This window comes from Durio zibethinus, chromosome 5 (assembly GCF_047325235.1).
Source record: "Durio zibethinus cultivar Kanyao isolate XHJ-2024 chromosome 5, ASM4732523v1, whole genome shotgun sequence".
NCBI lineage: Eukaryota > Viridiplantae > Streptophyta > Magnoliopsida > Malvales > Malvaceae > Durio > Durio zibethinus.
In genome coordinates, this window is record NC_143166.1 from 32,057,936 (window position 1) to 32,079,418 (window position 21,483).

Below are 21,483 nucleotides of genomic sequence, written 5' to 3' on the forward strand. Positions count from 1 at the left end.
GACTCAAAGTATATTTTTCATAACTTTTACAATTTTTACCTGATCAATCATAAGTTTTTTATTATTATTTTGCCTTTTGTAATTTTGTTTTTCATTTCATATTAATTCATTAGCTTTTTCCATGAAATAGTTGTATAATATGCTTTATTAGCTTATATGAATGGACTTAGCTTTCTACCATCTAATAATTTATTATCTTATTTTTTCTTAATACCATCTATATTTGAAAATTTATATAATATTTTAAAAAATTATATTTTTATGCTACATTTCATATGAATTTATTTATTTTAAATAGATTATATATTTTGAAAAAAAAAAACAATCATGTCAAAAGTACGTATGTTATTTAAATTAAAAAATATATATTTGTATATATATATTTTAAAAATTCTTATATATATTTATTAATAAAATTATAATTAAATTTTTATATATAATTATTTTCATGCGTTCCACGGCTTAAAACGAGTTGCTAGGAAATTAAAGATCGGACCTTAGAGATGGAGAGTGATAAAATTTTTTTTTTGCTTACTAGTGAGTGAATAGAGCCAAAGAATGATACGACCATCCGATACAACAAGATTTTTTATATAAGAAAAAGGTCAAACAGCTTTATAGACTTTGCATTGAAAGAATAAAGATATTTTGGAAAATTTAGCGTTTTCAATTTCATGACGTCGTGACATGTGGTTGGACAACATGCCTTGAAAAATCCATTTAGATGAACAGTAATATTACTTTTAATAAAATTAAAAATAATAATAAAAATAAAATTAATTATTATAATGATAAAATTAAAATTAATAATGAGATATAAATTTAGATATAAAAATATTGATGATGGTAAGATAAATTATAATAAAAAAATTATTATTAAAAATATTAATTTAAAAATATTAATAAATTATTTTTATTTATATTTTAATATTATTTAACACTTAATATATTAAAATTTTATTCAATTAAAATATTGATATATATTAAATTATATTTAAAAAATAATTAAAAATTTAAGTATTAAAAACTATTTTTATCCATTTATTTTTAGTAAGTAAGGCCTTAAATGTCAAGGATATTTTTGTCATTGCACTATACTTTTAAAGATAAAAAAAGAAACAAAAAAATTTAAATAGGGATATTTTTGGAAATAAATGTTGCGGTGAGTTTGAAAATTTTCATAAGATGCAGTGCAATTGATAAACATCAACCGCACTGATCCATGTTTATCTAAATGCAAAAAATGATACGATTAAACTCATAAAGTGCTTCAATCGCACCTCACCACAGCTTCGGTAGAATCCAAATGAAACCTTAGTGTTGTTAATTTCTTTCCGGATTTTTTTTAATTAGATTTATTTCTTAGATATTTTATTGAGTTGGCTGTTGAAAATTTTTTGACCGTTTTCATAGAAAAAAATATAATTTACAACGTTAATAATATTAAATTATTTAAGTAACTTTAATTTATTTTTTTAAATTAAATTATATATTTTTATTGTTTATAATTAAATCAAACAAACATTTTATAAATTGGTATTCTAATTAATTTGGTATAATTTACTTTTTTAAAATTGTAACAAAATGTCTATTTTCCTTATGCTCATATAATAAAAAAATTAATGACATTAATAATATCACAACACGATATGCATTTTTATTAATCAATATTTATCATGTTATTATTTTGATTAACTGTGTTAATCAATGATATAAAATATTTTATAAAAACAAAAATTTAACACTTAATGGTGTTTTTTTTTTTATAAATATCAAATCTTAAGAGAATTATTAAAAAATTAAATTACATATTAACTCCTTAATTTTCTTCCCAGCAAATAGCCAGAACAAGATAAGATTGCTAAAAATATATATATAGGATTGACATCATAATGAATCATAAAAAGTCGCTCATAAATATTTTAATTAAGTGGAGAGATGAATTATTTTATTTTTTCTATCCATTGATTTTTTTTAATTCAAAATTGATTTAATTAAAAAAAATGAAAAATTTTTTATACTAATGAATTTTTTATAACTATTAAATCTTTAAAAGTAATTATTAAAAAATTAAATTACGTATTAACCCTTTATTTATAACTATTAAATTGTTAAAAGTAATTATTAAAAAATTAAATTGCATATTAACCCTTTATTTTTCTTCTTAGCATATAGCCAAAACAAAATAGGATTGCTAAAAAAGGAAAAAGACAGAATTGACATCATAATGAATAATTTTTTTCATGATTTTCGGTAATATCCATTATTAAATCATTTTTGTCATCATTTTAGGTAATGCCCATTATTTTTGTACTTTGAGATTACCAGACAATACAACTCCTGAAATTGAAGCTGGAGCAAGGAAACTTGCTATCCAGCTATACAGGAGTTTGTTGCTCAATAGATGCAGAGAAATTCCTATCTCACGATTCGATATCTCGTTGTGAGAAACCCAGAAAACAGGCAAGTTTTATGATAATTCACAGTTTCTTTTCACCACTTAGTTTAAGTGACCAAATTTCTGGGATTCAAACTCGAGTTTAGATACAATGCTTTCATGCGCAGAACCCTTCTGGTGAATAATGATATTGACGACTTTTATCATGAAACCTGGAAAGATGCTGCTACTGATGTGCTAAAGGGATTTGGGGCTTGATAACTATAAATCATAGTGAGAGCCACTATAATGGATTTATTGATTATTCGGTAACAATCCAGGCTTTTTTTTTTTGGGTCAAGTGGTTATTCTTAAACCAGTACAGTGATCAACCCACCACGACTCAGCCAAAAACAGCCTGTCCTTGCGCAGACTTAATGAACAGTTTTGCCATTTAGAAAAAGATAAATGGTTCAGAGGCACACAAAACCATGAGATAGAAAAAGAAAAACAAAATTCATGGCCAACACGTGCTGAAAGAAAGGCAGACTGATAAAATTTTCATATTAAGACCTCACTTAAAGAAATTGTCCGAAACAAAAATTGTACATTTTATACTCATATTGAACGAAAGACAAGGATTGTCTAGAGTCTGGGATCAGTCTTGGTCTAAATTTCCTAGGTCCTGATTAACTTGCATGAAAACTCTCATTAGAAACAAGAATTAGTTCAAGTAACCTCAGATTTGTACAGTTGAATTTGCTGGAATGCTTCCTCTGCTTCCACTGAAACCTGAGGAAGATTAGTAAAATCAACATGACACGTACTCTTTTAAGGAAAGCTACAGCTTCATTGTTTCCTGAATGAACACAATATTTGTCTCCAATTTCCATTAGCTTTAAGTTTTCATCGGTGGCTATGGAAAATTAGTATCAAACAGTTGCACCAAAAAGCAGAAGCTGAATACCCATACCTAGTTTTTTGTCCAAAAAAGGTAAGAGATCCTAATCAAGAAAGCCTGAACCAGATGACACTATCTCACTATGAAACAGCAAAAGACAAACGAAGCTTTTAACCATCATGGTTATCCACTCCTGCATTGCACAGTCCCAGAAAACGTCAAAAGTCCACCTCAAGCAACAAAAAGAATAAAAGTGTGCCCAAAACCAACACACATGACATACCGGCCGAGTGTGGTTGGAACATCTTACGATATCTCCTTCTCTCCTCATTGCGCCGATCATTGATCTGCTCACCAAGTTTTAGTGCATAAACACATTTGTTTGTAAATATGTAATGCCACAAGATGCTAGAAATTCAATTTTATATACTAACCTTTTTCATAGCAGCAGCAAGCTCTTTCTTTATTCCACCTGAAACACAATATATTACAAAAAGTTATAAAAAAAAGTCTCAACAAGTTGCAGAAAGTAACATGTTGAAAATACAGTGATATACACTGCCTTGATCTAGTCATCCTGCATATGAAGCAGGCAGGTTTCACCAAAGATAAGAAGATATATCCTTGGCCTAATTTTATGTAGAATATTAAAATGAGTCAAAGCCAGATAAAGTTCACTACACTTTCCAAGATCCCAATTTGAGAGGGTAATTTTCCCATTTCACACCTGCCAACCCCTTAAATAAACATACAGCTCAAAAACTTCTGCAAAGGGTAATGATCTGATATTAAGTTCATTGTAGCCAAGTCAAAGTTCATCGCTAACCATCATTTGGCTCCAATTGCAAAGCTTTCTTGAAGCTTTCAGCAGCAGCATCAACATCATTAAGTGCCATGTGTGCCTGGCAGATAAGTATCACAATCATTAGGAACAGAATGTTCTTGAATAGACAGAAAATGCAGCATAAAAAATATAACCAAAAGGCAAGCTGTAAAGGCAGCTTCTAAGGAAGGTCTATGGTATGCATCTCAACAAAATTTTCCATTAAAGATAACTAGCCCAGACCAAATATAAGAAAAAGCTGCCAGCATCCAAGAGATTAAAATTATTACCAATGAGAGACACTAACCTGACCTTGGCGAAACAAGGCTTTCACATTGTTTTCTCCATCACGCATTGCAAATTCTGTGTCCAAAAGTGCTCCCTTCAGATCCCCTAGTTTCAGCTTACAGGCCTAAAGCCACTCATCAAGTATTAGAAAAAAAATGTAAGACAACTAAGATTAGTCCAAATTACAAGTTGACAGACAAGGCAACAATAAAAGATATTAAAAGATAAACAGAACATAAAACAAAGAGCATGTTAACATAAAACAATAATAGTCGATATTTATCACCTCTATGGTATAAAAGATAAAAGTTACTTTCTGATATGGCATCTAGGCAGTAAATTAGTGCTGCCTAGGTTGAAAATTATTCAAACCTATAGTGCTCAACAATTGATAGAGTCAGTTGAAGAGTGAAGAATGAAGCTTACAGAGCTATTTGTGAATATCTGGGATTTCGTCTTTCTCAAACTTGAACTCTTCTCTGCAAAACCACAACATAGTATATGCAGACCAACCATGGTGAATAAAGAATCATACTACTTTATTTATAAGTGAAAGATGATACCATGTACAGCAAAGAAATGTTGTCACCTTCATCAATCCCTTCTTTCTCCCAGCAGATATCTAAATAGCGTAAAGCCTTCCTGTACTTTCTGAGAGCCATCTTATAGTCTTGTTTCTATTAAGGACATTCATTAGCAGAAATGAGAATTCAAAGGAGAAACTAAAAGGGAATGGAAACAAGGGAGAGAAAGGGTGAGCAATAAATCCAGGAAGCACCATCTTGAAATGTCAAGTGTATCAAGAGGGTTATTTAAGTGCAATCCCATGTGGCAATGAAACCATTACTGCATTAATAAACACACATAAGCCCATTACCTTATAATGTTCATTTCCAAAAGCCTTAATAGAATCCACAGCAGTCATCCACCAAGAGAGCTCATCAGGACTCTCATTAAGGTCAGCGGGCCAATCAGCATAAATGTCACCATCATTGAAAAAATTAGAAATCCCATCATCTTCCCCCTCAGGGATTTCTCCACAATCAGCAATTATAACATCAATAGTTGGACAATCGGCTTCACCAGTTGTTACATGTTCAATTGAACGAACGACTCCCATTCCCTTGACAACCTTACCAAATACAACATGTTTCCCATCTAAATGAGAAGTGCGAGTTGTAGTGATGAAGAACTGAGAGCCATTTGTGTTTGGACCAGCATTTGCCATAGATAACATTCCTTTCCTTTCATGTTTCAATTCAAAGTTTTCATCTTCAAATTTCAAACTGTAAATTGACTCTCCTCCACTACCATCTCCAGCAGATATATCTCCACCTTGTACCATAAATCCTTTGATAACCCGATGAAAACGAACTCCCTGAAATAAAAAGACATATATCATTCAAACCCAACAAAAACGAAATTCCCATCTAAAGGCATGTATAATCATTAATCAATGAAATTAACATTGCAATATGCGACTTGCAACATAACCAATTTTGAAAACCACAAGGACCTGTTTATAACATATTTTTAAGTCAAAGAATGAGAATGGAAGATCATTTCTTGAAAAAAGAAAAAAGGAGAAACTATGGCCAAGATCGTGTTAATGATTTAAGTCAAAGCCAAGCACCCCCTAAGTTTTTCTATTTCTAGGTGTCAAAAGCCGCCACTCCAGTGTGCCAGCGTTTCATAGACAGGCCATTTGTAGCATCACAAATAGTTAGATGGCATTTCTAATTTCTGCCATCTGTTAACAGATACGGTTTACATGGCATTACTAAAGCAAAAAAAAAAAAAAAAGAACAATTGAATCCCAAATGACGTGCTGATTGCCAAAACTATCAGTCAAGGAATGCTAAATGAATTATTATATTTCTTTGTTGTCGAGAAAGATCAATGATTGAAGCTTAGACTATAGAATGCATAAAGAATCATAAACAACCTTTCTTGGAGACTACCACAAGTAAAAAAAAAGAGGAAAAAAATCAAAATTACCAAATATTCTTATTCAAAAGATCCATTAGCAAAATCAAGTAGCAATAGCGATTCAAGGTTAACAATAATACTCCACGGTTTCTCTCTACTCAGACTGTTCCCACCCCAAAAACAATTAATTCAAAAAGAAAAAAAATCAATCTTTCATTCCAAGAGTACAAAGAGAAGCAAAAAAATCCCATGACTTTGGACAAGTTCAATGGCATAAGAGTCATTCCATTAACCACAAGCAAACCCAACAAAAACCCAGTAAGCAAAACCCCTACATTAAAAAAATAATAAAAGGAAGACAAGGGGGAAGGGACCTTGTAGTGAAGCGGCACACCAGTGTTAGGACCAATGCCCTTTTCACCAGTGCAAAGAGCCCTGAAATTCTCTGCAGTTTTGGGTACTACATCATTGAACAGTTCCACTATTATCCTTCCTTCGAGCTCTTCTCCTATGCTTATATCCAAATAACACCGCTGCCTCCTCGTCATATTCATAATATACCTCTCTTTTCCTTTCCTTTCTTTTCTTTTCTTTCCTTTCCTTTCCTTTCTTTTTCTTTTTCTCTTTCTCTTTGTTGCTATACAGTTTTGTGCTTATATATATATATATAGAGAGAGAGAGAGAGAGAGAAAAATGACCTACTCTTTCTTTCTCTCTAGAGACTTCTTTTTCTTCTCTGTAAAACCCTAGTCCCCATTTTTTTAATTTAATTTATTTATTATTCCAAATATCAAAATGGGGTCACTGACTCTTTGGAGTTTGGGTAAGCACTGCTCTGCTCTCCCTCCCCCCCTCTCTCTCTCTGTTTGTTGATTTTTCTTTTCTTTTGATGTATAAATAATAATTGGCCCTTTCAGGCGATTGGTTTTGTGGGTTTTATAGTTTTAACCTCTATAGTACTTCATCCTTTAAGTCTAGAATATTCATCGGCCAAACTTAATAAATTCTTTGTGAGGACATGGGTATTTGTGTTTTCCATTTGTTATTTATGGTCCAATTAAATCAGATTCTTTTACCAAATTTAATCTCATAATAATTTTGACAATCATTTGTTTATGTTCGGGTCGCTCAATACCTAATAATAACATTAATGAATGTCTTACCAAAAAAAAAACCATTAATGAATGTTAGATCAATGATAAGTGTTAATCTTTAATTTTTCTTGAAATTAGATTTTTTACTTAAATTCATGTAATAACAAAGGATATTAGTAGATTTAATAATTTAAAATATAATATTAATATAAAATATAAAAATAATATAATTTAAAATTTTAATAATAATTATATTTAAATTTAATAAAATAAAAAAAATATATATAAATTTTAATATTTTATACGATATAAATATATGAATTATTAAATTTATATATTAAACCAACAATTGATGATTGGTTGAATGGTAGATTTTAAATTTATGATCAAAATTCAAATTTGCATAATGTCAAGTAAAAAAAAAAACTGATAATGGGTTGGTTCATGAGTCTCTTTAACTACGACTAAGTTCTTTTTTTTTTTTTAATAGAAAACATGGGTTAGGTCATTAACTGCACTACTCAAGTCTTCACTTTGAGAGGTAAAAACAACCCCTTTTCTTTATTATTCTTTTTTCACTTGGAAATTCATTTTAAGTTGTCAACAAGCGTATATGAATCTACAATATTGTTGTATTAAAATAAAATATTTTTATTACAAAGAGAATGATTCAGTTTCTAGGATTGTTCTTTTGTGCAGAAGAAATGAGGTTAAATGATATATGCAAATAATGAAATAATTCATTGTAAAAAGAACATAATGGATGAGGATGAAAAAAAAGGGGAAGCAAAGGGTAGTGGGAGTAAATCAAGATCTTTAAGAAAATCCATCAAATGTAAGGTGGTTTGGTAAGAGAGTACAAAGAGAAGTGATTGACATCATTTGTTCGTTTTTACACAGCATATTGGAGATGTCAACCATGATATTGTGCTTCGTATTGTACATAAAAATCCTGGGATTTTGTTTCTTTGTTTGTAGACTAATTGATCAGGTAAAACTAGTATCTTTAATCACTGTTAATGGATCATGTCTTCTGTTTTGTATTTTGCGCACTGCGCACATGTATGTTAATCTGTCAATGTAAGTTGGTTAAAGCTGCCCCATTTTGGGTTTTTGTCTGTCCTTGTTATAATCGTCACTTCACAAGAACACAGTTGTTTTGACAAAAACATCTCTTGATGAGATTGCCTATTTTCTTTGCTTATTATAGCAGCAATAATAAACCAAGCAACAGAGTCAACAATGGTAATACGTCAATGGCACTAAAAACAGTGCTGTTATGGGTCTAACCAAATTGCTTTGCCAAAATTCAGTGGCATGCAATACAAGAAGAAGCCAGCCGACCTCGATGTGGACCCTTTGAAAGGCACAAACAATGGCTAATCCAATTTTCAATTAGCGGTGGATGGTGGTTACAAGTTACAACTTGCAGCCACTTGTCAATGATCATGGCCTGTTTTTTTGGATCTGAAAATTGAGTCCACGCAAGCTTGACTCAGGCATCGTTATTTTTTTTAGAAGAGAGTGGGTGAACAACAAACTTTCCACTTTCATTGGCAAATCAAGAAGTATAATTTGTATGTTGATGTTTTTATTAGATCACTTGCTTGACTAGAGAAAAGTTGTGGGGTTTTGAGAATGGAAGCATGATGGAAGTTCTAGTGAAATGTTTTGGAAGTTTTCATTATAAAACAACAACTATGGATGCACCTTGGAAAGGGATTGATTGTTAGGTTTTTTGTCCTAAAGCAGTAAAATACAGAGAAATGAAAGGCTATCAATACTAATATACATGGTGTTTTTACTTACATTAGCCACAGTGCATGAAATCCCAATTGTTATCACAACTCTTTCTCGGGCTTAATGGTTTATATTTTACAATATTTGGGCAATGAAACTGTCTTTCGGATTTTGACATGGGCTGAGAAGCAGAGCGCAGGCAACAGCCAAGAAAGCCCAATGTTTCTTTCTCAGAGGCCATCAACCCGGCAACTGGTTTGTTATCATTTTCAACTTTTTTCGTTGCCACCCTGGGACTGGTTTGTTTATTGCAGAAGTTGCCACTCCCGAGATTTTACTGACAAAAGAATCCACGAGCTGGACAGGATCTAAATGGAAAGTAGGACAGTACAGACTTGTACCCAGTAACTTTCCTATAGAGGGAGAGAGAGTGACCTTTTTCACCATTTAGTTTGATAGTTAATAATGGATGCAGGTGGCTGAGGCCTGAGGCTGAGACAAAAGCTGCTCAAATCACATGCTTTTTCAAAATCAAACTTCTTTTTGGTGTACAACCCCATTACCACGTGACGCTCTGCTGGTATTATCATCCTACAAAAATGGGTTTGTGCGAGTAAAATTTTACTAGAAAAGGGCAAGACAAATTTTATTGTGGCCCAACCTTGAACCCACTTTTCCATCTGTCTTACACTATTTTTGATCCTCATGTTTGATGAGAATATGTTTGGCATACAATTAAAATGTGATTTTCAATTTTTCATTATTTAGTAGTTTGACCTAAATTCTTTCCATGAGTTTTTTTTTTTTATCTAGAAAAGTTTAGGAGTAAGGAAGATTATTTTGTCTCTAAGATTAAGAGAATTTATCAATCTACAAGCATTTATTGATTTTTTAAGATTTTTTGAATTTATAAATTTAAAAATAAGGGAGATTACTTTGTTTTTAAGATGAAAGTTATCTCATCTTTAAGATGATAAGTCATCAATTCATAAAAAAATTTATAATTATTTTTAAAATTTTTAAATTTACATATCATTTATTAATAAAAAATTTAAAAAATTTGAATCTGAATACTTTATATCTAAATTCTAAATCTTAACAACTTATGTCAATCCTGATTGGCCAATTATTTGCATATGTTTGACACACTTTAGAAAGAATAAAACCGACAGTCAATTTGCATTGGAATAACCAGATTTCTATTTTCTAAACAGCACCGCCACCGGCAACACCATTTTCACTGCTGTTTGTTAATGGCTGTATCTGTCTTGTTTGGGGAACCCAGAATTCCAAAACCGGCATGCATGGCGGTCAAAATTCTACCGTCTCATCTCATGTTGCTAACAAAGGAATGTGAACATTAAAAAAGCAATCTATGTGAGACTGCAAACTAAACTTGAGAATAGTTAATACAAAAAAACCAAGAAGAAAAAGAGAATCCAATGGAATCAAAAGAAAAATAAATGAAGACAATAATGAGTCATGCAACTGCAGCAACCAAAAGCTGAAAGACCCAACAAACTACAAAACCACACTCAAATTAGCCATCAATGCAAGTCATTCACATCATACCCAACTTCACATTTTTAAATCCAAAATAATATTATAATTATTTTTTATGCAAAATATTATTTTATTCAATCATAAATAGGATTTTTTTTTTTCATATATCTCATCTGAATTTATATGATATTGGATTATTCAATGAAAGAATTTTTTTTAAAACTTTTGAGGGAAAATCTTAAATATGAGAGTTGGATATCTTGTTTGTGACATAATTATCATAATTATTACAAAAGAATAGTAACTATGAACAAATTTTTAAAGAAATAATTATGTTTGCCCTCAGATCACATATAGTATTTGTTAAAAAAATTGTTTCTTTTGAATCTAGTTCTTCTCATGAATGACTCATATAAGAACTCAAGAGGACAATGACATTAACATTAAAAATTATAACAAAAGTCTAATAAAAAAGAGAATCCATTTTTTTTCACGTACAATAAGAGTATAACCATGAAGGCAAAAGAAAAAAAAATCTCAAGAATTAATAATCAAGATCCACTGCTACTTCCATGATGCTTTTGTCCTTGAACTTGAGCTGCTTCTTCTTTGATTTCTTGTTGGGTCTCCTCTGCAGGCACCACCACTACCACCTCCTCCGTGGGCCGCGGCGGAGGCGGGTCCACCCGACCGTCAAGGCAAGAAGAGCATTTCCTCTCAAACCAACCTTCAAAATCGTACTGACCATGGCCCATGATAGGACGCCCTGAACATAGCCGCCCGATCATGCCAGCTATGACTCCGAGGATTGTGATCAGTACTAGAACGGCTATGACTGGTCCAACCGACCCGTGTCCCGTATGGGCCTTGTAGGCTTGCTGGCTCACTCCTACGGATGGTGGCTGCTGCCCTAATGGCGTAGACATCACCAAAGTAAGAAGGGAAAAACAAAAGAACTTGTTTTCAGATAAATGTATATCTGAAGGTTTCTTTTTTCTTGTGGATTGGGGGAGGGGGGTTTGCAGGTTTAAGCTTCCTAGTTAGCAATAAGAATGGAAGAAAATGGGAAGTCAGAAGTGGGGTTTCGATTTTGTATTTTGGATCATGAAAATTAAAAGAAATTAAAATAAAATAATAAAAAATTAATGGGCTTTTAAAAGGATTTAGGAGAGAGAAAAATATATTTACGGACGGCAAAACAAAAGCATTTGATTAGTTTCAATCCATTCCGATGTGTCGAATTTTTTTTTTTTTAAATCAAAGAGCAAATTGAAGACGAATCCAGTGCTTTTAAAAAAATCAAAGTCGGTTTGAAGATTGATTTTATGTTATTCCGACTCAACTCAACTCACTCCTGTATATATAAAAATATAATTTTTATTATTTATATATTAATAAAATAATTATTTAATATTTTAATTTAAAATATAAATTTAATAAAATAATATATTTTTATACTCTTAAAAAAAAGTTTTATAAATATTATTAAATTAATCGATCGACGCAAATTATCTATATCGAGTCGAACCAAAATATCAAACATAATAACTCATTGTGAAATTAGGTTAAAATCGAGTAAAATATTTTAAGAGTTGGATCGGAATCAGGGGGACAACAATCTGTCCAGCTCTTATCCGATGCCTTCTGTAAAGTAAAGGACAAAAAAGGAAGGGAAAAAGGCAAAACAATGAGTTTCGTGCCGTTCGATGTTACTGTTCATAGAGTTTTGGATGTGTTAAATCTTTCGGGCAATCTTTTTTTCTTTGGGGTTTAATTACTTATTATTTATTTTTTAAAAACAGTCCCAAGCTTCAAGAGAACAAGTAACTTTGATCTGAGAAATAACTAGTTGAGGGAAAGAAATAAATTTTTTTAGATGAAGTTTTTTATTAAAAATAATTAAATTAAAAATTAAAATGTGTTATTATATAAATAATAGTGTAAATTTTGAAAAAAAAAATTAATAAATTTTCTTTTTAGTAAAACTTTTAATTATTGAATAAATATTTATTAAAATTTTAATAATTTTTTACATATTATTTATTTTTATTGAAATTTATTAATTTAAATTTTTATTAAATTATATTAAAAAATTCATCTAAATTTTGTCCTAAAAAAAAAAAACTTCTCAAAAGCTTTCTCTATAATTCTTACGGTGTTCTACAAGAAACAGTGAAAAATTAATCAAAAGTTGCTTTTATATTTGTTTTGTTTTATGAATATGGAAAAGCATCAAAGAACTTTTGATGGATAATGATTCGCATAGCTTCTGATTCATCTAAAGTATAGTTTTTGTTACATATTTCTTGGAGAATGATTAATCATAAACCTAACACAGGAACACCAAATTATTGAAGCATATTGACAACCTGACTTGGTGCAGTGATTAAACTACATAAGCTCCATACATGGACCGACATTTCATACCCTAGCAATTTACAAGTTCACAGACCCACACTTTTTTCTAATCTGTCCCTTGTCCCCTGTGAGCACACCAAGATTACCAAGCTTTGCCATTGATGTGGTAAAATCATTCCAGAAAAGATAAGAATTCGTGCTATAGGAATTAACCATTGCAGCAGTTTTGGGATCTCGCGTTAATGCTTGATCAGATTCAAGAAGCCCTGTTTTGCTCACAAGGTTTGTGTAGTACGTAGTGTCAAATCTATAGGCAGTTGAGTCAAGGGGAGCGAGATTGCTGTTTGAGGAGTCTGTGTTTGGACACATGCTTTGCAAGCTTTTGAAGGCTGAAGAATCGAGCGTGGGGTCAGGCTTACCAGAGCCCTGGAAGTTGTAGAGTCTACTCTTGAAGGTAAAACATTGAGCATAACCTATGGTATGAGCTCCTGCAATAATCATTAAACAGGTAAGGCATCCGTATCAATTTCATATCTTTGGAGACCTCATTCAAGCATTTAAAATGAGTCAAATTTTCGAATTTATAGCAGAAATGGGTCATTTAATGCTGCATGTAAGTGACACGATTAAGAATCTTAAATGTTTGACTGTCATTTTTGGTGATGCTTCATCATCTGTAATAGTCCACAGGACCACCACTTTGCACTTTGCAGCAACCTTCTCACTTTCAATTGAAAAATGGAAAAAAAAAGGCAAGCATGAGAGTATAACCCACAGTCATTCTGAGTAATTTGTTAAGAAAAAGAACCTGAGAGGACCACAACATCCTTAAGGTCAAGACCCTTTGATGTGAATTTGGCAGTGATGTTTTCCAGAGGCTCGAAAGGTGATGGCAATTGTTCATTAGCTGCCTGCTGACTAGCAGTTATTCCATCTCGTCGCCCTAGCATTACCTGCCAGAAAGGCCCTCCTGCCTGACCAACAAAAACAGTAGAAAAGAGAAAGGAAAAGGAAAATTATTATTATTAATTATTATGAGATTTGATTAACAGGGTTTTTAGAAGCCATAAACATAAACATAAACATGTCAATCACCAAGACAACAGCTTCCCTTGCTGCAAGAGTCAATATATCAACACATGAAACAGTTGATGGGCAAAATCTTTCAACATCTGCTTTTATGTTGTCAATGACTTCATACCCTCGAGCAGAGTTACGGTTTGGAAAAGCATTCTTCTCGCCCTTGAAATCATCTGTGTCATCAAGAAGCACCGATGCATCACAGCCCTATGCCAGAAAGAAAACTCTTCAGCAAATTTAAGTTAAAGTCTACATTGAAGAATCTAAAATTATGGACACCTAAAGCTATCCAAACAGTCTAATAAAGATTCCCTTCTTCTTTATATGATACAATATAAAGCTAAGTGAAGCATTTATGTAACATATCACTCCCAAAGAGTTGTCTACCTATATTTGTTATGCCATGAAAGTATGTTACAAAATGCAAAAAGTTCACGTAACGTGAATGATATATTCGACCAATGATTTAGTAGCTAATTTTTTAAAGTTTTTCATGTTTTCTTGGCAATTAAAAAACAAGAATAAATGATTAAACATACTAGCAACTGAGAGAAGCTGTTTTATTTATCATTTTAACTCGAAAGATAACCTCAGGCTCTGCTTTGATTGTTGAGGAAGTTGTAATGGAGAAAAAGAATTCACAAAAAAAAAAAAAAAAAAGTGAAGAAATAGGAAGAAAAAAGAAACAATAATGATAATCCTGCAAGCCTTTGGTTTCTAAGAAAATCATTCATTTTCCTGATACTGAAACATGCAGAAAGTAAATCACAACAGTTTTAATTTCTTTTCCCTACCAATGAAAATGGCACCTTTTATCTTTGGTTTCAATATGATTTTGATAAGAGATTGAGTTATAAAAGTTAAAGACATAGACAAGCCAGAGGTAACAGATTCATAGGTGGTTACATTTACAAAACAATCATGAAAGTGCAAACGCAGGAGGGACGCAGCTATCCTCGTATCATTCTTGTAAGCAGCCCAGACACCATACCTAACAATGTTTGACAAGCTCGGGCACGATCTATCATAAAATCGGTAATCAAGCTGGCTGTATGCAGAGGGAAATGGAGAGATAAAGGAGAAAAGATACAAGCCTAAAAGGAAGGGAAAAGAAAAGTAGGAGAAGAGTTTGCTACCCATGACTGAAGTTGCAATGCTTATCCTGATGATCTATGATAGGGTAGTGGAGATTTATATGCAGAAACGATGGAAGCTAGCAGTAATTTCATTGGTTAAGGTTCGAAAGTGGCCATGACACTATGGTGGCTTATTCCTAATGGCCACACCAGGGTTAAAGCATCATCTTCTAGTTCTTTAAAGGTTATGACTATAAAATGGCATCATCTATTTTAACTCCTTGTTCAAGTTTCTGTACAAACTAAGCATACGTTATATTGAGATGACATAGGAGTGCCTTTCATAGGAAATTTCTTACGTGAAACATATAAATGATTAAAAGCACCAAGGAACAATGGCTCATAAAATGGCCCATGATCCTGTAAAAAAGAGTATTATATTTTTAAGGTCAGTGCTAATACTGTTGGAAAATTTTGTCTGAAGAGCACTCAAGCACTTTTTCTTGTCAAGTTAGAAGAAGATTCTCAAATGAAATTACTGCAACATGTTGGACTATTACTTCATAGTCTGAACATCTAAAATTACAAGCAGTTTACTTCCACTTAGAAATTAATGGTTCACAGAGGGAGTCCAAACCTGGAGCCAGATATGTTATTTGATATATATTAACTGATCATGACCACCTTAATGTTAACTATAAACCAGAGATATAAATGTCTAAATCCAGGTTCATCCATTTCAGAGTTCACCTAACCTGAAGCAATTCAATCTGTGTTCATTCCCCCCCCCCCCCCCTTGATTCATCTAGACTCCATTCACAAAATTTTATCTCCACTTGTTCACAGGAAGGCAAATTAAATACAGTAACATAACCTGGTCATCTGCAATATTCAGAAGTGGTTGGACAAAAAATAAGAAGGGCTAATTCCAGAAACCAGATAAAGAGAAAATAATACAAAACTTAGAAAATAATACAAAACTTAGTAAATTAAATACATTTTTTTTCATTCAAATTAATGATCTATCTAATTTGTGCACTCACGCATAAAAATTTTTTGTTTGGCAAGATATAAAGAAAATAATCAAGTAGTCCGGGAAGAATTCATACAAGTGCTCAGGAAATTCCAAAGTATGATCATATCACTAGAATCTCATATTTAGGAAGCATGCCAAAGAATTCTGCAAAGTCAACTACAAAAAGATAAGGCACCATTGATTGATGCTTGATTAATCCTTTTTTATCAACTTAGTAACAATGGAAGTGTGCCACTTTGAACTGTGAATCAGGATAATAAAAAGATATTTCCACAAGCACATTCCGTAAATATAATATGATTGCCCTTCAATTGATTATCCCAGATAATTAATTGTAGGAGCAGGAGAACCACTTCAATAAGAATCCTGCTATCTCATAACATGTATTTTTTGTTTGCTTTAATGCCCTTCTCAATTCCACTGAGGTAAGAGATTGCCTCTTTCATCCAAAAGGAAAGAGATAAAAAGTATAAACCAAGGAAAACTGTTTCTTTCCACTTATTGGCCATGAATTCATATGGCTGGTGAGTGGATGGTCTTAATCCACCCAAGGTGAAGTAACCAGAGAACCAAGCCATACTAGTTGATCAGGAGGGCTTCTTGTGATGCAAGAATCATAGTTTAGTGCAATTAAGGAGTTGACCGAATAAAAGCCATACTGTTTCATAGACATGTTTGTAAATGGTAAATAGACAAAATGGGTGACTTGAGATACTTAGATCAGGTCAATCAAACAACCCAGAGAAAACTTTGGATCATTAATAAATCTGGGTATTTTTTTTCTTTTCATTTAACTTTTTAAGTCCAATAAATTTGCTTTGGAAGTAAAGTTGTCTGTGATAGTATGTGTTAAATACTGCATGTGCATGGAAAACAGTGAGCAGAAACAGTTGCTATCTAGCAACAGGAGAACAAAAAACTCGTCTTTACAAGGCAAGAAAAGGTTTTTATTGTTACCTTTGGAAATGGGTCCAATTTGAGAGCAATCTTGCGAGCATGTTGTCATTCATTCAATGTACGTGCCTGGCTTCATGATCTACTACCTTATTACTGCAAAATTGCAGGATCAGAAGGCCATTACCAAAGAAAATAATGACTAAAGAAACTTGAATTTGACGTGGATTCTGGAGTTCTGGCCCGAAAAAGAATAAACAAAGTCTATATTACAAATCCAAACCTTCAGAAAAAATAGAAAGAAAAAAATTTCATTGACCCTCTTTTAAGTGTTTTTTACTGTTTGAAATTGCATTATTTTTACTGTTTAGAATAAAGTGGTATAGTGCTGCATGATATGGTGGTAATTCACATGTTTCACAATTAGAGAAAGAGAGAAACAGATGTAACCTTTCAATGGCATTATTCGGATACATTAGAAAATTGAAACATAAAACTGAATCCCAACCCATACTCAACATAACCCAGAAAAATGGTGTGCCAGGAGACAATTGTTATCAAAATAGCTACAGAAAACAGTACTAAACTAGACGCTTTGAATTATTGATAACATATTATAAGCCAGACTATGCATATGGCTTCTAAATCATTTCCTGCTGTTTTCAGGAAATGCAGAGCCATTCCAGTAATAGTTAGTTAATATAGGCTGGAGACAAGAAGGGAAAAAAAGGAATGCGCCATCCGTCAATCCAATGGTTAACATAACGGCTTGCCTCGCCCCCTGGTGAAACCCCTGGTTCCATCTGGCATTCTTGGGCCCTTAGACATCAGTTTCACAGATGCTTCACATTGGACTGCATTGTTAGGTTGAGGGGATGCAGCAAGCAGGGCACGTCCACTGTGGTTTTGAACGCGCCCGCGGCCCTTCCCACGCCCTTTAGCCCATCCCTTTTTTGATCCCACCGCATTGTCCTCAGCCTACCAGAATAGAAATTTTCCTTGTAACGAAAGTCTGATAAAAATATGCTTCAAACATGACCCCTACCAGTTCTCTTGATCCATAGCTAGAAACCAAAATGGAAATGGTTAAACATCATTGATGCTTACAGTATTCTCAATTGATTCAGCATTGTTTGGCTGAGAGGAATCTTCAGAGTAGACAGCGATTGGTGAATCATCCTCGTCCAATAAGCCATTGAATTCTGTTTTTCTGATTTTTAGAACAGATTTTGGCTGCATGTTCATTTCAGAATAAAAGTTGTCAGGTTTCGATCAAGCAACGGCATGTAATATTATGAATATCTAGTTAGACATACCGAGAGTCTAAGCAGCAACCTTACTCGGAGCCCCTTTCTCCAATTCCTTTCATCATTTAACTTCTCGACCTGGTGCAAATAAGTAAGCTCTGAATGGCATTGCAAAAGCGGAATTTGAAGCACAGAAACAATTAATCACAACTAGAAGTTCTAGCAATAGCAGCATTGCTGCATTAACATACCGCTTTCTCAGCAATCTCTGTCGAATCGTACTCCACAAGTGCATGTAGCTTAAAGAAAATGGAAAGAAAAAGGAATTATGAGGGAAACTGTCTAACAATGTCTATGCTCAAATAAGAAAACAGGTTTGGTTCCAATCTTCATACCTTGTTACACATAAAAAAATCGCTTTTAGAACGGGGAGAATTGGATTCCTGGGGATGACATATTCGGATGTTCTTCACACTATATTAGAACACTGTTAGCATGTGCTGCAAAAGAACATTTCTGGATTATATATATAACATACTAGAAATTGAAATAGAAGTGTAAAAAATAACCTCCCAACAACATTAAAAAGTTTGTCAAGGTTCTGATGAGAATGATCTTCAGGCAAATTCTCTACAACAACAGTACGGGACTGCAAGGGAATGAGAAGGAAGATTGCATCATACACAAGTGACCAAAAAATTTAAGGAAACCAGCTTGTCATTCAAGAAATTTCCAATATCTTACCTGCACTTCCTCTCTGTCTTTTTCAGTGAAAGGGTGTTTACGTCTAACCTTCTTACCATCGTCACTCACAATCTTTCAGGCACAAAAAAAGTTACAAAGATATTACTTTAATGTATGACCAAACTGAGGAGAATGCTGTAGATTCATTTTAGTTTTGCTGTAATTTGTCATGAATTCACTAAGTCCGATATAAATAATCCTACTTAAATCAGCTAAAGAATTTATTGGACAAAGCCTAATAACCCTTGACGCTTAAAAAAAGAATAATGAAACTAAAGAACTTACAAGCTTTGAGGAGGAACGAAGTGCTTGGGCCAGCAACTGGTTGTTAGTGATGAGGGACTTGATTTTCTTTGTAGATGCAATAAAAGATAAGGGCACTAAAACACAGCCAATACATATTAGTTCAAACTGTGTTAATTGAAAATACAAAGAACAACTGCTAGAACCATACGTTTCCTTACCATAACCTTCAGGATCTTTACTTATTTGCTTGGACAAGGATTCATTCGCTACAAGACTCATGTCACTGAACTGGTATTCCACCTGTTTTATACACAGAATTAGGATCATACTATTCTCACAGTAAGTGTGGAGAAAGCAAATGGGGGCCATAACCTTGCACATAGCAATGTGGAAAATCTGGCTCTTTACGGAAAAGAATCTAAATTAATGGCATGGCCCGATCTATTTATTGTTAAAAGAAATATGACAAACAGGAGATGGCAAATCCTATCAGTCTTGAACATAATCAGTCACATCGATAAAAAGTAAGCAAATCAAGAAACCAATTGACATAACCCAAAAAAATTGGATGACCTGTTTGATGATCTTTTGGCGGAGATCATCAGTGAGCACATTCTTGGAAGAACAATTGGGGATTGAGAGATTAGGATTAGAGATCAAATAAGCAGCAGGTTCTTGGTCACCAACAAAGAACCAATCAGACCCAGCAGCACCACCTATATAGTGGAAACAAGGGTAATAATAACCCGAAATGGGCATTTGGGTTTGCGATCTTGGCACGAATTCTGGTGCATGTGCATTGAATTTGAACGTTACACTATTGCTGCTGCCACTGCTACTACCACTACTACAACTGGTCGTTACTTTTGCTTCCATGGCATCTTTCATTTGAAACTTTTCTTGGGGTATTTCTTTAGGCTTTTCCTCAGGTTGTGCTTGGGCCATATTTTTGCTTCTTTTGATCTCTTTGTTCTTTGTTTTTTTCCTCTCTCTCTCTCCGTTTTTGTTTGGTTTAGTTAATGTCTTTGAAACTTGATTTGATCTCTCTCTATTTCTCTCCTTAAGTTTAGTAACTGTCAGTTTGATATTGAATCCACGTTTGGCACCCAAATACGGAGAGAGAGTGGATTTCTTACACATGACCCTTGCTTTTGGGTTTGACCGGTTTTTTAAGGTTTGGAACTTGCCACCACCAACGCCATTCCCTTTAGCCCCGTGTCTTGTGACATTGATTTAGCTTTTTTTTTTATTTTAACTTTAGTTGATTAAAATGAAAGATTGGACCCAATTAATCAAAGTATTCTAAGAAACTTTAAGAAATTCTATTAATGGTGGAGAAAATTTCAGGAAGAGAGTAGGCTAAATGGGCTCCAGACTCGCTTAACCCAGGGAAGCCCCACTGAGCCTACAGAGATGGTTGTTGGTTTCAACCTTAAACAGCCAATACCTCTACCCAAATTTGGGGTTGGATTTCTAGCATGGCCCTAACTTGCCAAGATTCACTCCAGGTGATTTCAACATGCAATGGGATGTCCCTTGTGTAAGTAAGAGGTCTAATCCTTTTAACTTGTGTAGTTTTGTTTTATGTTTTGTGCTGTGTTGCATGCTCAATTGTTTTTCTTTAAAAAAATCCGTTACAGTACTATTTTGAAAAGTCATTTTGGGTTTTCAGTGATTGATAGCTTACAGCCTACCAACCATAGGCATGCAACCAAAAGCTCCACCCTCCGTACTTGATGTTTGGACTGATCTGGGAACAATCAAAGTTTCTTTTTTTTAAAAGGTTTACTAGTCTTGTGCCAAAAAAGGAAACAAAAATCTCACAAGAGGACAAACTTTGATTAATAAAATGCTTTTAGTCACCACAAGAAATACTTTGGATTACATTTGATGATAGAACTCAATGTTGTTTGCTCTGACATAGACAAGGTGAATGGTCTTAACATTGATGATTAGAAAACAAAATACTTTTGATTTGTGCACATCAACTTCAAGCTGGATAGAATTTGAAGAAAGCTTATTCTGTTAAGTGTGTTCCTGGGTTGGTCTTTTCCACCAAATGCTCTTCTTTTCATTTAAAACTTTCATGATTATGCTATACCCATTTCAGGGATCGTCATCCATGGCTGGTCTTTGAAGGAATCTTT

At 33.1% G+C, this 21,483-nt stretch overlaps 4 protein-coding genes across 5 annotated transcripts; all 4 read right to left on the reverse strand.

Moving 5' to 3' along the window:
* Positions 1–2,911: 2,911 nt before the first annotated feature.
* LOC111282470 (peptidyl-prolyl cis-trans isomerase CYP40-like) lies at positions 2,912–7,224 on the reverse strand. 2 transcript variants are annotated; one of them, XR_002689240.2, is made up of 10 exons: positions 6,693–7,224; positions 5,267–5,767; positions 4,979–5,066; positions 4,816–4,868; positions 4,409–4,513; positions 4,105–4,180; positions 3,713–3,750; positions 3,562–3,625; positions 3,351–3,471; positions 2,912–3,169 (listed from the first exon to the last, which is right to left on the reverse strand). XR_002689240.2 is itself a non-coding variant. In XM_022870561.2 (9 exons), exons 1-9 carry the CDS (start codon positions 6,870–6,872, stop codon positions 3,449–3,451), a joined length of 1,128 nt encoding a protein of 375 aa, XP_022726296.2. In that variant the 5' UTR covers positions 6,873–7,217; the 3' UTR covers positions 2,912–3,448. The 2 variants fall into 2 exon arrangements, 1 of the variants encoding a protein (XP_022726296.2); XM_022870561.2 differs by having other exon boundaries at positions 2,912–3,471; positions 6,693–7,217.
* A 3,818-nt stretch (positions 7,225–11,042) lies between these two features.
* Positions 11,043–11,879, reverse strand: LOC111281660 (uncharacterized). The gene has a single exon (XM_089761176.1). The coding sequence runs from the start codon at positions 11,579–11,581 to the stop codon at positions 11,207–11,209; it is 375 nt and encodes a 124-aa protein (XP_089617302.1). The 5' UTR covers positions 11,582–11,879; the 3' UTR covers positions 11,043–11,206.
* A 1,026-nt stretch (positions 11,880–12,905) lies between these two features.
* On the reverse strand, positions 12,906–15,253 carry LOC111282471 (peroxidase 10-like). The gene is made up of 4 exons (XM_022870562.2): positions 15,000–15,253; positions 14,109–14,300; positions 13,822–13,987; positions 12,906–13,501 (listed from the first exon to the last, which is right to left on the reverse strand). Exons 1-4 carry the CDS (start codon positions 15,231–15,233, stop codon positions 13,092–13,094), a joined length of 1,002 nt encoding a protein of 333 aa, XP_022726297.2. The 5' UTR covers positions 15,234–15,253; the 3' UTR covers positions 12,906–13,091.
* A 2,295-nt stretch (positions 15,254–17,548) lies between these two features.
* On the reverse strand, positions 17,549–20,486 carry LOC111282671 (la-related protein 6C-like). Its single transcript, XM_022870867.2, has 10 exons — positions 19,910–20,486; positions 19,555–19,636; positions 19,376–19,470; positions 19,091–19,162; positions 18,916–18,995; positions 18,742–18,820; positions 18,598–18,645; positions 18,416–18,484; positions 18,207–18,332; positions 17,549–18,077 (listed from the first exon to the last, which is right to left on the reverse strand). The coding sequence occupies exons 1-10, from the start codon at positions 20,474–20,476 to the stop codon at positions 17,856–17,858; spliced, it is 1,440 nt and encodes a 479-aa protein (XP_022726602.2). The 5' UTR covers positions 20,477–20,486; the 3' UTR covers positions 17,549–17,855.
* Between the last annotated feature and the right edge of the window lie 997 nt (positions 20,487–21,483).

What these genes read in the sequence shown, in the direction of transcription:
- LOC111281660 (XM_089761176.1), bottom strand. Translation starts at nt 11,581, where the DNA reads ATGTCTACGCCATTAGGGCAGCAGCCACCATCCGTAGGAGTGAGCCAG.
- LOC111282471 (XM_022870562.2), bottom strand. Translation starts at nt 15,233, where the DNA reads ATGGGTAGCAAACTCTTCTCCTACTTTTCTTTTCCCTTCCTTTTAGGC. An exon ending in TTCATGATTGTTTTGTAAAT is followed by an intron (nt 14,301 to 14,999) that starts GTAACCACCTAT and finishes TTTCTGGCATAG; the next exon opens with GGCTGTGATGCATCGGTGCT. An exon ending in CAAGGGAAGCTGTTGTCTTG is followed by an intron (nt 13,988 to 14,108) that starts GTGATTGACATG and finishes TTTGTTGGTCAG; the next exon opens with GCAGGAGGGCCTTTCTGGCA.
- LOC111282470 (XM_022870561.2), bottom strand. Translation starts at nt 6,872, where the DNA reads ATGAATATGACGAGGAGGCAGCGGTGTTATTTGGATATAAGCATAGGA. An exon ending in TTGGAAATGAACATTATAAG is followed by an intron (nt 5,067 to 5,266) that starts GTAATGGGCTTA and finishes TGTCCTTAATAG; the next exon opens with AAACAAGACTATAAGATGGC. An exon ending in GAAAGAAGGGATTGATGAAG is followed by an intron (nt 4,869 to 4,978) that starts GTGACAACATTT and finishes GTGGTTTTGCAG; the next exon opens with AGAAGAGTTCAAGTTTGAGA.
- LOC111282671 (XM_022870867.2), bottom strand. Translation starts at nt 20,476, where the DNA reads ATGTGTAAGAAATCCACTCTCTCTCCGTATTTGGGTGCCAAACGTGGA. An exon ending in TTCGTTCCTCCTCAAAGCTT is followed by an intron (nt 19,163 to 19,375) that starts GTAAGTTCTTTA and finishes TGTGCCTGAAAG; the next exon opens with ATTGTGAGTGACGATGGTAA. An exon ending in AAGACAGAGAGGAAGTGCAG is followed by an intron (nt 18,996 to 19,090) that starts GTAAGATATTGG and finishes ATTCCCTTGCAG; the next exon opens with TCCCGTACTGTTGTTGTAGA.